This window comes from Acomys minous, assembly GCF_964271855.1.
Source record: "Acomys minous genome assembly, chromosome: 4".
Taxonomy (NCBI): domain Eukaryota; kingdom Metazoa; phylum Chordata; class Mammalia; order Rodentia; family Muridae; genus Acomys; species Acomys minous.
In genome coordinates this window covers 59,325,531-59,340,775 of record NC_140486.1, presented here as the reverse complement: position 1 = coordinate 59,340,775, position 15,245 = coordinate 59,325,531, and the positions used below count along the sequence as shown (strand labels likewise).

The following is a 15,245-nucleotide window of genomic DNA, read 5'->3' as shown; positions in this document are numbered from 1 at the left end:
GAGAAAAGAGGGTGCAGATCAGACGTTGCAGGTTTAGTTGTCTGAAGAGAAGTGGCGTTCCCTGTGGCATATGTCCTTCAGTGACGTCTGTGTCACAGGTGTTGCACAGGGAGACTAAGGAGCACACGTTTGGATTCTTTTTTATTAATGAGAGAACTTTAAAGATAACATTACAATTCTGTAACCCTTGCCTTGGAGCCTCTACAAATTCTCTGTCCTCTGTCCACTCTTCTCTTTCAGAGGCATTTCTGAAAGCCTTCTAGGCTCTTTGATGAGAAGAAAAATCAAGATCTTTCAATTTAATGTTTTGCTTCATGCTCTCTCTCCTTTGCTGAGTGCTAAACTTGCATTCTACATGGAAGCATTGTCTTTCCCCGTTGGCATGGTAGCTCAGTGCCTTTCTGCTGCTCTTCCCATCCCTGCACTGTGTGCTGTGGGAACCCTCTGAAGGAGCAACTCTGTGGCATATTTCAACTTATGTAGCGAGCACATGTAAACTAGTATTGTATTGTTTGGAATATGCCTAGTGTGTGTTGTACACTGGTGCCTCTGTTAGTTAAAACTTGTCCACTTGACTACTTTACCCAGCAAAACTATCAATAAACATTGATGGAGAAAACAAAATATTCCAGGACAAAACCAAATTCAAACAGTACCTATCCACAAATCCAGCTTTACAGAAGGTACTAGAAGAAAAACTCCATCCCAAAGGGTCAAGCTACAATCAAAACTACTCAGGAAATAGATAACTAGACCATGGCAAAAACACAACTACACAAATGCTCAACTGGAACCAACATCAAAATTAAGACTCTTAATAGTAACTGGTCGTTAATATCTCTCAACATCAGTGGTCTCAATTCTCCAATAAAAAGACACAGACTAACTGAATGGGTGCATAAACAGGATCCAACATTCTTCTGCATTCAAGAAACACATCTCACCCATAATGATAGCCATTACCTCAGGATAAAAGGTTGGAAAAAATATTCCAAGCAAATGGACACAAGAAGCAAGCAGGCGTAGCCATTTTAATATCGAACAAAATAGATTTTCAACCAAGATTAATCAAAAGGGATGAGGATGGACACTTCTTACCCATCAAAGGTAAAGTCAACCAAGATGACATCACAATTCTGAACATCTATGCTCCCAATACAAGGGCACCCACATTTGTAAAAGATCTGCTAAAAAGGCTTAAACCACACATTGATCCCCACACAATAATAGTGGGAGACTTCAACACCCCACTCTCACTGAAGGACAAGTCATCGAAACAGAAACTAAGCCGAGAAATAACATCATTAACCAATGCCATGGGTCAAATGGATCTAACAGATATCTATAGAACCTTTCACCCAAACAAGAAAGAATATACCTTCTTCTCTGCACCCCATGGAACCTTCTCCAAAATTGATCACATTGTAGTTCACAAAGAAAGCCTCAACAGATACAAGAGGATTGAAATAATACCTTGTATCCTATCAGATCATCATGGGCTTAGGCTGCAATTCAACAACAACAGAAATAACAAAAAGCCTACACGTATGTGGAAACTAAACAACTCTCTGCTAAATGACACCTGGCTCAGGGAAGAAATAAAGAAAGAAATCAAGGAGTTTCTGAAATTCAATGAAAATGAAGGAACAACATACCCAAATTTGTGGGATACATTGAAAGCAGTGCTAAGAGGAAAATTCATAGCACTAAGTGCCTTTAAAAAGAAATTGGAAGCATCGCACATAAACACCTTAACGACACAACTGGAAGCCCTAGAAAAAAAAAAAGAAGCAGAAACACCCAAAAGGAGTAGACGTCTGGAAATAATCAAACTCAGGGGTGAAATTAACAAATTAGAAACTAAGAAAACAGTCCAAAGAATCAACAAAACCAAGAGCTGGTTCTTTGAGAAAGTCAACAAGATAGACAGACCATTAGCCAAACTAACTAAAAGGCAGAGAGACAATATTGAAATCAACAAAATCAGAAATGAAAAGGGAGACATAACAGCAGACACTGAAGAAATACAAAGAATCATAAGATCCTACTTTGAAGGCATATATGCCACAAAATTTGAAAATCTAACGGAAATGGACGATTTTCTTGATCAATTTCACTTGCCAAAGTTGAGTGAAGAACAGATAAACAAGCTAAATAGTCCCATTTCCCCTACAGACATTGAAGCAATCATTGATAGTCTCCCAACCAAAAAAAGCCCAGGGCCAGATGGCTTCAGTGCAGAATTCTACCAGACCTTCAAGGGCGAGCTAATACCGATACTCTTCAAGCTACTCCAAAAGATAGAAAGGGATGGAACATTACCAAACTCATTCTATGAGGCCATAGTCTCATTGATACCTAAACCTTACAAAGACTCAACAAAGAAAGAGAATTTCAGACCAATTTCTCTGATGAACATCGATGCAAAAATACTAAATAAAATACTAGCAAAACGAATACAAGAGCACATCAGAGATATCATTCATCATGACCAAGTAGGCTTCATTCCAGGCATGCAGGGATAGTTTAATATACGGAAATCCATCAATGTAATCCACCACATAAACAAAATGAAAATTAAAAACCACATGATCATCTCTTTGGATGCAGAGAAAGCATTTGATAAAATCCAACACCCATTCATGTTTAAAGTTTTAGAGAGATCGGGAATACAAGGCACTTTCCTCAACATAATAAAGGCTATATATAGGAAGCCAATAGCCAAAATCAAAGTAAATGGTGAGATACTCAAGGAAATTCCTCTAAAATCAGGAACAAGGCAAGGCTGCCCACTCTCTCCATATCTCTTCAATATAGTACTCGAAGTTCTAGCCAGAGCAATAAGACAACATAAGGAGATCAAGGGTATTCAAATGAGAAAGGAGGAAGTCAAATTATCCCTATTTGCAGATGATATGATAGTCTACATAAGTGACCCTCAAAATTCCACCAGAGAACTCCTACAGCTGATAAACACCTTCAGCAAATTGGCTGGATACAAAATTAACTCAAAAAAGTCTGTAGCCTTCCTATACACAAATGACAAGCTTGCAGAGGAAGAAATTAGGAAAACTACACCCTTCACATTAGCCACAAGCAATATAAAGTACTTAGGAGTTACTCTTACTAAGCAAGTGAAGGACCTGTTTGAAAAAAATTTCAAAACCCTAAAGAAAGAGATTGAAGATGACATGAGAAGATGGAAGGGTCTACCTTGCTCATGGATAGGGAGAATTAACATAATAAAAATGGCCATCCTACCAAAAGCAATCTACAGATTCAATGCAATCCCTATCAAAATACCTATACAATTTTTTAAAGACATTGAAAGTTCAATTCTGAACTTCATATGGAAAAACAAAAAACCCAGAATAGCTAAAACAATCTTGTACAATAAAAGGTGCTCTGGAGGAGTCTCCATACCGGATCTCAAACTGTACTATAAAGCAATAGTAATTAAAACAGCATGGTACTGGCACAGCAACAGGCCAGTTGATCAGTGGAATCGAATCGAAGACCCAGATATGAATCCACACACATATGGTCATTTGATTTTTGACAAAGAAGCCAAATCCATTCGATGGAAAAGGGATAGCATCTTCAACAAATGGTGCTGGTCTAACTGGATGTCTATGTGTAAAAAAATGCAACTGGACCCATATTTGTCACCTTGTACAAAACTCAAATCCAAGTGGATTAAAGACCTCAACATAAAACCAGAGACACTAAATCACTTAGAAGAAAAAATGGGAAAGAGCCTGGAACATATTGGCACAGGAGACAACTTCCTGAACAGAACACCAACAGCCCAGGCATTAATGTCAACAATTAATAAATGGGACCTCATGAGGCTGAGAAGCTTCTGTAAGGCAGGTGACACTGTAAAGAGAACAAAGCGACAGTCTACAGACTGGGAAAAGATCTTCACCAACCCCACATCTGACAAAGGTCTAATATCCAAAATATATAAAGAACTCAAGAAATTAAATACCACCAAACCAAATAACCCAATCGAGAAATGGGGCATGGAACTAAACAGAGCATTCTCAACAGAGGAATATCAAATGGCTGAGAAACACTTAAAGAAATGCTCAACCTCCTTAATCATCAGGGAAATGCAAATCAAAACAACGCTGAGATTCCATCTTACACCCATCAGGATGGCTAAGATCAAAAATTCAAGCGACACACACCACATGCTGGCGAGGATGTGGGGAGAGAGGAACACTCCTTCATTGCTGGTGGGAATGCAAACTAGTACAACCACTTTGGAAATCTATCTGGTGCTATCTCAGAAAAATGGGAATAGGGCTTCCTCAAGACCCAGCTATTCCACTCCTTGGAATATACCCAGAAGATGCTCCAGCACACAGCAAGAAAATTTGCTCAACCATGTTCATAGCAGCCTTATTCATAATAGCCAGAACATGGAAACAGCCTAAGTGTCCCTCAATAGAAGAATGGATAAAGAAACTGTGGTACATATACACTATGGAATACTATTCAGCTATTAAAAACAAGGAATTCCTGAAATTTGTGGATAAATGGATTGAGCTAGAAATGATCATAATGAGTGAGTTAACCCAGAAGCAGAAAGACTCAAATAGTATATACTCACTTATATCTGCATATTAGCCCAAGGGGCAGGTCCCACGAAAGACTTCACTCACCAGGAAACTGCGACAGAGGAGAGGACATTCTAGTGGGACTCTAGATGAGAGAATCATGGGAGAAAGGCAAAGTAGAAGGACCCAGAGGGTCCTAGAAGCCTACAAGTAGAACATTATGATAGGCAGATTTGGGCACAGGGGTCCCGCTTAAACTAAGGCACCAGCCAAGGACAATACAGGCGGTAAACCTTAAGCCCCTACCCAGATCTAGCCAATGGACAGAACACTCTCCACAGTAGAGTGGAGATTGGGATATTACTTTCTCACATACTCTGGTGCCTCACCTTTGACCATGTCCCCTGGACGGGGAGACCTGGTGGCAATCAGAGGAAGGACAGCAGGTTACCAAGAAGAGACTTGATATCCTATGATCATATAGAGGGGGAGGTAATCCCCCTCAGGAACAGTCATAGGGGAGGGGAATAAGGGGAAATTGGGAGGGAGGGAAGAATGGGAGGATACAAGGGATAGGATAACCATTGAGATGTAACAAGAATAAATTAATAAAGGAGAAAAAAATGATAAACTAAAAAAAAACTTGTCCACTTGAATTACATTCATATGCTTTTAATTAATTAATTAATTAATTAATTTGTTTATTCATTTTACATCCCAATTGTTGTGCCCTCCCTCCTTTCCTCTTAGTCCTACCCTCCTCCCGTTTCCCTCAGAAAAGGGGGATCCCCCACCTACCCATTCCAACACATCAGTTTGTATCAGGACTGAGTGCATCCTCTACCATGGTAGCCTAGCAAGGGAGCCCCTCCAGGGAGATGTGATCAAAAAACATGCAAGGTGGTTCCTGTCAGAGACAGCCCCCACTCCTATTATTAGGGGACCCACATGAAGGCCAAGCTGACAATTGGGTACATATGTGTAAGAGTCCTAGGTCCAGTCCATACATGGTCCTTGGTTGCTGTTTCAGTCTCTGCAAGCCCCTCTGGGTCCAGGTTAGTTGGCTCTGTTGGTCTTGTGGAGGTTCTATTCCCTCTAGGTCTTTTTATTCCTCCCACTCTTCCACAAGGCTCACATTGGCTCTGTCTCAGCATCTATTTGAATCTGTTGTTGGGTGGGGTCTCTCAGAGAACAGCTATGCTAGGCTCCCATTTGCAAGCACACCAGAGTATCATTATTAGTGTCAGGGGTTGCCTCTCTGCATGGTGTGGCCAGGCATTAGTTGGATATCCCCCCAATCTCTGCTCTTTCTTTATCCCTGCATAACTTGTAGGCAGGGTAAGTTTTGGATCAAAGTTTTTGTGGGTGGGTAGTTGCTCTCCTCCCTCTACTAGGAGTCACCCCTGTATTCTCCTAGGAGACTACCTTGTTATAGGTCTCCAGCCTGTCTCAGAGATTCCCCAAGCCATGGTTTCTCTTCTCTGCAAGCCCTGTGTCCTCCTGCCCCACCCTCACTTCCCTCAGCACTCCTTCTTCTATCCTGTTCCTTCTCTTCAAGCTCTCCCCCTGTCTATTCTATCTCCCTTTCTCACCATTTATTGAAGATACTATAATTTTTTTCATTGTATGCATCCTCCCTTTGGCCCTCCTTGTTACTTAGCTTCTTTGGTCTGTGAATTGTTGTATGATTATCCTGTACTAATATCCACTTATAAGTAAGTATATACAATTGTGTGTCTTTCTGGGTCTGGGTTACCTCACACAGGATGATCTTTTCTAGTTCCATCCATTTGCCTGCAAATTTCATTATTTTCTTGTTTTTAATAGCTGAGTAGTATTCCGTTGTGTAAATGCACCACAGTTTCTTTATCCATTCTTTGGTTGTAGGACATTTGGGTTGTTTCCAGTTTCTGGATATTACAAATAAAGCTGCTGTGAACATAGTTGAGCAAATGTCCTTGTTGTATGATGGGGCATCTTTTGGGTATATGCTCAGGAGTGGTATAGCTGGGTCTTGAGGTAGAGCTATTCCCAATTTTCTGAGAAATCTGCAGATTGACTTCCAAAGTATGGTTGTGCAAGTTTGCACTCCCACTAACAAAGGAAGACTATTCCCCTTCCCCCACATGATCACCAGCATATGCTGTCACTTGAGTTTTTTTATCTTAGCCATTCTGATGGGTGTAAGATGTAATCTCAGAGTCATTTAGATTTGCATTTCTCTGATAACTAATGACGTTGAGCATTTCTTTAATTGCTTCTTGGCCTTTCATGATTCCTCTCTTGAGAATTCTCTGTTTAGATCTCTTCCCCATTTTTTAAATTGGATTATTTGGTTTCCTGGTGTTTAATTTTTTGAGTTTTATAGATATATTTTGGATATTAGCCCTCTGTCAGATATAGGATTGGCGAAGATCTTTTTCCCATCTAAAGGCTGTTGTTTTTGTTCTGTTGATGGTGTACTTTGCCTTACAGAATATTTTCAGTTTTGAGAGGTCCCATTTTTTTTGAGGTCCCATTTATTAACTGGTGTTCTCAGAGCCTGAGCGGTTGGTGGTCTGTTCAGGAAGTTGTCTCCTGTGCTAATGAGTTCAAGGCTCTTTGCCACTTTCTCTTCTAATGGACTTAGTGTTTCTGGTTTTGTATTAAGGTCCTTGATCCACTTGGTCTTGTTTTGTGCAGAGTGATATTTATGGATCTATTTTAATTTTTCAACATGCAGACATCCAATTATATCATCACCATTTATTGAAGATACTATAATTTTTTTCATTGTATGGTTTTGGCTTCTTTGTTAAAAATCAAGTGTCCATAGGTGTGTGGATTTATTTCTGGGTCTTCAGTTATGTTCCATTGATCCACCAGTCTGTTTCTATGCCAGTACCATGCTAGTAGATGTAGTACAGCTTGAAATCAGGGATGGAGATTCCTCCAGAAGCTCTTTTATTGTACAGGGTTGTTTTAGCTATTCTGGTTTGTTTTGTTTTGTTGTTTTTTCATATGAAGTTGAGAATTGTTCTTTCAAGATTTGTAAAGAATTGTGTTGGAATTTTGATGGGAATTGTATTGAATCTGTAGATTACTTTTGCTAAGATAGCAATTTTTACTATGTTAATCTTACTGATCTATGAGCATGGGAGATCTTTTCATCTTCTGAGATCTTTAATTTTTTTCTCCAGAGACTTGAGATTCTTGTCATACAGATCTTTCACTTGCTTAGTTAGAGTTATACCAGGATACTCTGTATTATTCATGGCTATTGTGAAGGCTGTTGTTTCTGTAATTTCTTTCTCGGCCCATTTGTCATACACTTTTTAAAACTTTATTATATACCACTAAGATCTCTTTCACTCAACAAATATTGTATTTGTCCCTTTTTCCCCTGGGTAACTATAAGTATAGAGTGTCATACAAAACTAGCAAGCATATTTCTAATTATAGCATTAATGTGGGTATTCTGAAATATCTGTTAGGTTCTGACACTCCAAAATGCAATCCAAATCAGTTTCCAGAAGTTAACAGCCAAGCAAAAGAATGCACATTTGTAGACAGGGTCAAATGTCTTCCATGGCAAAACCCTTACCACAAGAAAGCTCTTTTCTCAAAGAATATACTTAAATCATTTTTACAAGGGCTCTTGTAGCCTTTGAATATCTGAAGCTGTTAAGAAAGGAATATCAATGGTCAGAGAGTGAGTTCAGATAAATAATTATCAGGGGCTTCCACTTTCAAACAAGATGGAGTAAGAGGGAGTAGATTGTCTTCTCATCTGAAGCAACTAACACCACTATATATAAACAAGACTTTTCGAATACTGTGTATCAGAGCACAGGACAGTAATCCCTGGAAGGAAAACAAATGAGGTGAACCCTACAATTGCGTTTCAGAACCATAGGTCAGGAACCTTAGTGGAGCCCAACAAATTCTCTGGCTTACGCCTGAGGAGATGTAGATGGCTATTGTTCACAGGTGATATTTTCCAATGACAGCTAAACTTGTGTGAATCACATATTATTGAAAGGGACAAGCAATAAAAGTATATGTGTCTATACATATAAAGATAATTATAACATAACTTATGTAAGGTATATTTTATTGAGTACTTTTAAGTAAAATAAAACATAAACAAAGTGTTTATGAAATGATAATTGTTTTGGAAGAATAGGAGAGAGTTTTGTGTTATGGTGTAGTGTGTTTAAAGAAAGAGCTGTTGTAGCTTTTGAGTATCTGAAGCTCTTAAGAGAGAAATATCAATGGTCAGAGAGACAAATTATTTATGATCCTTCTCTTTCAATCTTGAAGGTGTGACCAGTGTTAGAGTGTTCCGCTGGAGACAGGGATCTTGAATAAGACTTATCCTCTGTGGATAGCTTGTGTGGAACATCCAGAGACAAAAATTTTTCAAAACAGTTGAGACAAAACTAATTCAGTACAAGGTATAGTGCAGTCTTGATGAGTTACAACTGATGGTAGTTATGTTGAAGAGAGCTCTACAGATCTTGTGAAAATGTAAGAAATTTAACTTATGATCATTTATTGTGTTGTTCAGCAGCAGCTACTTTAAGGGCAAACATTTGAATTTACTGTGTATCATGAATCAATAGTGCTAGTGGTGAAACTCATTTGTTTTCACAGATTTTAATGTCATCAGTTCCATGAATTATTCTCAGAAGTAAAGGATAAATGCCCTGATCGGTGACAGTGGTTCAGAGCTTGGCGCAGATTAAGTTTTTTGGTTCGGGTTTTTTGTTTGTTTGGTTGATTGGTTGATAATTTTTGTGTCAATTCAAAACTGACACTAAATTTTTCCTGAAGGATAAAATGTCAATTGATAGCTACTATAGAACATTAAATAGTTTTGAAATTAGAATTTACTACAGTTGTGATAGTGGTTCTTAATAAATCCAACCAAAACTATAAGGCAAAGAAGTACGTACATGTAACCTGGCCTGTGGTGATATTTTCCAATGACAGCTAAACTTGTGTGACTCACATATTATTGAAAGGGACAAGCAATAAAAGTATATGTGTGTATACACATAAAGGTAATTATAATATAACTTATATAAGGTTTATTTTATTGAGTACTTTAAGTAAAATAAAACATCATAAACAAAGTGTTTATGAAATGATAATTGATTTTGAAGACCAGCTTAAAGAGATGATACTTAAACAAAAACATTCACAGAGCCAGAAAGATGTGGAAGAACCTCTTAAAGGTATAACGCATGCAGGCTCAGGTAGGGATCAAGCACAGCAGGGTGTCCTAATAGTTATTTTTATTATTTCTAATTATGTACATGTGTGTATCATGTGGGTATGTGCATATAAGTACCTGTGATTTCAGGGGCCTGAAGCATTGGATTCCCCTGGAGCTGGAGTCACAGGTGGTTGTGAGCTGTTCCACACACGTGCTTGGGACTAAACTCAGGTCCTTTGTAAGAGCAGTATGCACTCTTAATGGCTGAGCCATCTCTCTAGCCTAGAAAGGATAGCAGCTTTTTTAAACCTATATGACTAGATAGGTGGAAAGGAGCAGGACTGACCAAAAATGACAACTTCTATTTTAGATATTTTTTAAATTCCTATTGCACATCTGAATAAAAATATCAGGCATCAGTTTACTGTATGATTCTGAAACTTAAAATCAGTGTTGATACCTGTGTTTGGTAGTCATTGACACATAGATCCTAACAAAGGTCTTTTTTTATTTAAACACATTTTTATTGAAAAATAAAATAATTCATATTACATCACATTTGCTATCCCATCCCATGCATCCTCCCATTCCTCTCTCCCTCCCATTTTCACCCCATTCCCCTTCCCTATGACTGTGACTGAGAGGGACCTCCCCCTTGAATATGATGCTAGGGCATCAAGTCTCTTCTTGGTAGTCTACTATCCTTCCTCCGAGTGCTATCGGGCCTCCCCATCAAGGAGACATGGCCAAATATGGGGCACCAGTGTTCGTGTGAAAGTCAGTCCCCAGTCTCCACTTAACTGTGGAGAATGTTCTGTCCCTTGGCTAGATCTGGATAGGGGTTTGATGATGACTGCATGTATTGACCTTGGTTGGTGCCTTAGATCAAACAGCACCCCTGGGCCCAGATCTGCCATCATAGTGTTATACTATGGAATACTACTCAGCTATTAAAAGCAAGGAATTTCCAAATTTTGTGGACAAATGGATTGAACTAGAAATGATCATAATGAGTGAGCTAACCCAGAAGCAGAAAGACTCAAATGGTATATACTCACTTATATCTGGACACTAGCGCAAGGGGCATGTCCCATGAAAGTCTGCACCTACCAGGAAAGTGGGATAGGGGTGAGGACATCTTATTGGAACTCCAGGTGAGAACAATATAGGAGATAGGGAAATAGATGGATCTAGAGGGTCCTAGAAACCTACAAGAAGAACACTAACAAAGGTCTTGAGAATGGATAAAATCCCCTAAGAGATGAGAGCTAAGGCTTGGACCATGGCAGGAGAAGAGCAGGGCTGCAGATGTGAATGAAAGTCAGAGCATCAGAGAGGGCAAGGAAACGTCCGTCATCACGGTGTCTCATCTGTAAAAGCCTTAGGCAAGCTGCTTCTTGTTTGGGGCAGTGAATGAAGTTATGCTTTTCCTGGGGCATCCTATGGAATAGTGCTTCTCATCATGGGCAGCCAATGGAGAGAGGTTTCTCATGGGGCAGCAGTGCGGAAGGGCTTCTCATTCAGGGAAGCCTAAGGAGAGATACTTCTCATGGAAGTAGCCTATGGAGAGGCACTCACATTCAGGGCAGCCTATAAAGTGAACCCAGAAAGCATTTGTCTTCGGGCTATTCCAGCACACCCTGCCAGACTGGCTCTAAAATTGGCAGAATGGAGCCAAGTCAAATCAGCAGAGGCCGTGTCCTCTGAAGTTTTGTGCCTACATCTTGCTGGATCAGGAGAAGAAAAATGGAGAGTAAGAGTAAGCTCTAGCTCAAGCTCTATAGCCAGCTCTAGAATAGAACTAGTGCCATGCCCGCACAGACTAGGACCGGACTGGCAGAGCAGACCAAGCAAACTTTTTGCTCATGACTCTGCCACAATGAAGCTCTTAAAGACACCTGTGTACCTAGAAACCCTGGGAGTACTGGCTCTGTGAGTCTCAGAGCAATGTGGTTCATATTTGTGGCAGGGACACATACAGACCATATGTTTCAGGTGATGGCATTTTGCTAATCTGGATAAGTGATATGTCCTGTAATATACAGATACCAAGCAGCCACAGACGCAGCTAATCAACTTTATAGTCTCTATCATGTTACTTAAACACAGTGAACCACATTCCTATGACATGGGCAGGTAAAGACATTGTTCTTTTCTGGTACTTAATAGATGTCACATATGAATTAATTTTTATTTTGCTTTATGGCATATATAGTTCTTGGCTAATATAGGTGGTTCTCAAGGTTTTCTCTTTAATCATTGGCATTTGCTGTCTATTGACTTGCCAAATTATTTGGACTTTACAGTTGACATTAGCGTGAGGAGCAATAAATTCTGCTCCCTGGCCACCACCAACTTCTCGGTTCATCTCCTATAGTGTAATCCGTGATTAAATGTTTCTTTCAGAGAAAGAGAATTTTTATAATAACTGCAGGTCCATAAAGGTGGGCATTTGCACATTCAATTAGATGAATTCATTGGGAAAAAGACAGCATGGTTACCAGCTAGCTAGTAGCCTAGTTACAACAAACTAGTACATAGTTGAGGCACCCATCTTTTTCTATTGCTATCTTTGCTTTATGAAATCATTTTTAATGTGATCTCACGATGTTGACCTGGCTGGCCTGGAACTCACTGGGTAGACCAGACTAGCCTCAGACTTACCTGCTCTGCCTCCCCAGTGCTAGGATTAAAAGTATATGTCACCACTGTTGTATGTGTTGATCTTGGTAGAAAAATAGAAAACATCTCTGTTGAATTTGGTTCAGTCTCTGAGGCCAAATTCTGCTCCCAAATCTCAGCCCCACCCCCGCCCAGAGCAGCTGGAGTATGGAGTACTTTGTGACCTAGCCCACAGAAATCTATCTGGAAGTCAGAGGGACCTTGGTTCAAACAACTTTGGCCTATCTTTCTGGACCTCAGTTTCCTCACCCATAAAATAAGAAAATTTGTCCAAATAAAGTGAAAGACTCATTTTCTCAGTGGGTAAGCAGTATGAGTGTCCCCCTTCTTGGAGGTCTAATCTAGCCCTTAAAGGGAGCCCTACTTGGTCATTTCCAAGCTGTAAAGAACATATGTAGAATTCTTCAGCTTCTCAGTCCTGCAACAGAGAAGCTTGCACACTGCAGGTGATGGAGCCACCATCTGCTCCCATGTGGTTTAGCGTAAGTGGTATCATTACTGTTATCAAGACTATTCTTCCTAGTCTCTCTTCAATTAGAAAGCTAGAGGCTCAGCAGAAGAGTAAAGCTGTCTGCAAAGGCAGGAGTGTGGGGGCTTGTTCTCAAAGCCCTCCTCTGGCTCTTCCCTCAAAGTTTCCCTGTGGTGGAGTCTGTGGTCAAGCTGTTCCCCTGGGTACCGTGGAGGGGCTTTGAATCCTGGTGTTCTCATGTTCTGATGCTGTTGTGTCTGGGTTATCTTACAGGTATGAGACATCTCTGTTGGATTTGGTTCAGTCTCTAAGACCAAATTCTGCTCCCAAATCTCAGCCCCGCCCCTCCAGAGCAGATGGAGCATGGAGTACTTTCCGACCTAGCCCGAAGAAATCTATCTGGAAGAAAGCAGGGACACGCATGAGCCCTGAAGACCTGGAGGAGAATCAGATTCTAGAAGACATATTTTTCATATGACTGTGAAGCGCATGCTACAAAATTTCCACAGGAAATATTTGGGTTCCTTTACATATTGATGTAGGATGCTAAGTTGCAAAGTCTCTCCTTTCACAGGGACCTCTTGCTGGCATCCTTTTATGGTGTTGAATATAGATATCATTCTATAAATCAGGGTGGTTTTTGTCAGACTAAAGGAAGGTAGGCTTAGGGAAGGCATCATTTCTATACCATACAGAGATTAGAAATGTAGGATACTTTCTGCATGGCAGACAACATGAATATCTAATGTCATTTTAAGAGTGTTTTCAACTTTATTACTGCGAAAGTTGGCTCTTCCTTCTTCACCACGTTCTCTCCTCACTAAGTCCAAATATGGCTGTTCATTTCGAAGTTGGAGTTGGTGGCTCTAATATCACCCTACTTGGGACCAAATACTTACAGGTCATAGTGATCATCACTTGGTCATTGCTGCCCCTTAAACCAAAGGCTCAATGGATGAGAGTGAAGTTCCCAGCCAGACTGTGGCATTAACCCACATGTGGAAATGGCTGCCTGGAGAAATCTACCAGTGTCCCAGCAGCTGCTCCTCTAGGGTTCCACGGTGGATGTTTCTTGCTGACTGCAGTCTGGGGAAGACGGCCCTACAGAAAGAGTGGTTTCAGTGCCTGCATGTTGGCAGGCCTCTGTTCCTCCTCACCGCTCTCCTTAAGGACAAGTCGACCTACTCTGACTGCCCCTCGCTGGCTGAGTCTGGGAAGGCTTGGCTGGTTATGATATTTGGCCCAAATCATTTCTCTTCAGGCTGAGTTCTTCCCTGTTTATTCTACCCAGAGCGCCTTCCCTTGAGCCTCTCAAGTCCATGCTCTTCCTCAGAGGCAAATGCAAGGGCAAGACTAATTTCTTGTAGTCTTTCCCTTTGGGAATTTAAAGCTCATGGAAGATTCCATTTGCCTTTTCAAATTCACCTTTAAAGTAACTAGGACAGACTTGTTCCATTTCAAAACACCTTTCCTTAGGATATGGCTTTGGAGTGGCAGAAATGACCATTTTCTCACTTGGCTTTCCAGAGCCATCCTCTCTCTATCCTGTGTGTCACAGACAGCTTAACCACACCTACTGCTATAACCATAGTCACTTGTTCTGAGCATCAGTGTTCTTACTACTCCAAATATGTCTCCAGAAGAATAAGAATCTGATCTCTTTAATAAGCTTATTTATTCGTAGAAGAGTCATAAATGACCAAAAATTGGGGAGGGAGTGGCACGCAAGTGAATGGAATTTAATTGCTTCTTCACCTCACTAACATGGGAAGTTTGAAAGAGAAAACGTGTGCTTTCAGGGGAGCACAATGAACACACTTTCATACTTCACATTCGCTGACAGTTGCCTTCTCTCTCCTGCAGGCATTTTACATTTGCATTGGCATAAGGGTTATAGGAAGGTATATGAATGATCTATGTTAATATTTTAATCTGTATTAAATTTCCTTTGAGATATATGTATTGTTGCAGATTATTGGAGCTTGAGCTAAAGTAGCCTATCCCACAGAAGATTGGGATGAAAGTAGGATCTATGTGCCCTCTCCTGATAACTCTCTCTTCAGTGGCTGGTTGGAAGTTGCTTGGACAGCCCCTACATGTTCCTCAAAACAAAACTGCACACACACTGAAAATGCCACAGCTACAGTATTGCCCTCCCTGCAAACTGCCACACTGTGAGAGAAAACCAGTGTTTGTAAAACATTGGACTCCCTAAGTGAGGCCCAATGCTAGATTTAAAATGTCAAGATTAATCAAGGAAGGCCTTTTGTGAGCATCACGCTTCGAAGAGGCACACTTGTGTCTCATCTGGAGCACTTCAGGTGTCCTA

General features: G+C 40.4%; 1 protein-coding gene across 2 annotated transcripts in view; it reads left to right on the top strand.

The window, feature by feature from the left end:
* The window catches only part of KIAA1328, a gene marked incomplete at its 5' end in the record, with an annotated part of 236,140 nt that extends 221,266 nt beyond the window's left edge, over positions 1–14,874 (top strand). For both annotated transcript variants that reach the window (XM_084780616.1, XM_084780617.1), the window contains one exon: positions 13,190–14,874. In XM_084780616.1, the coding sequence (XP_084636742.1) occupies positions 13,190–13,394 (205 nt within the window). In that variant the 3' untranslated portion in view covers positions 13,395–14,874. The remainder of the gene's footprint in view (positions 1–13,189) is intronic.
* Positions 14,875–15,245: the final 371 nt, after the last annotated feature.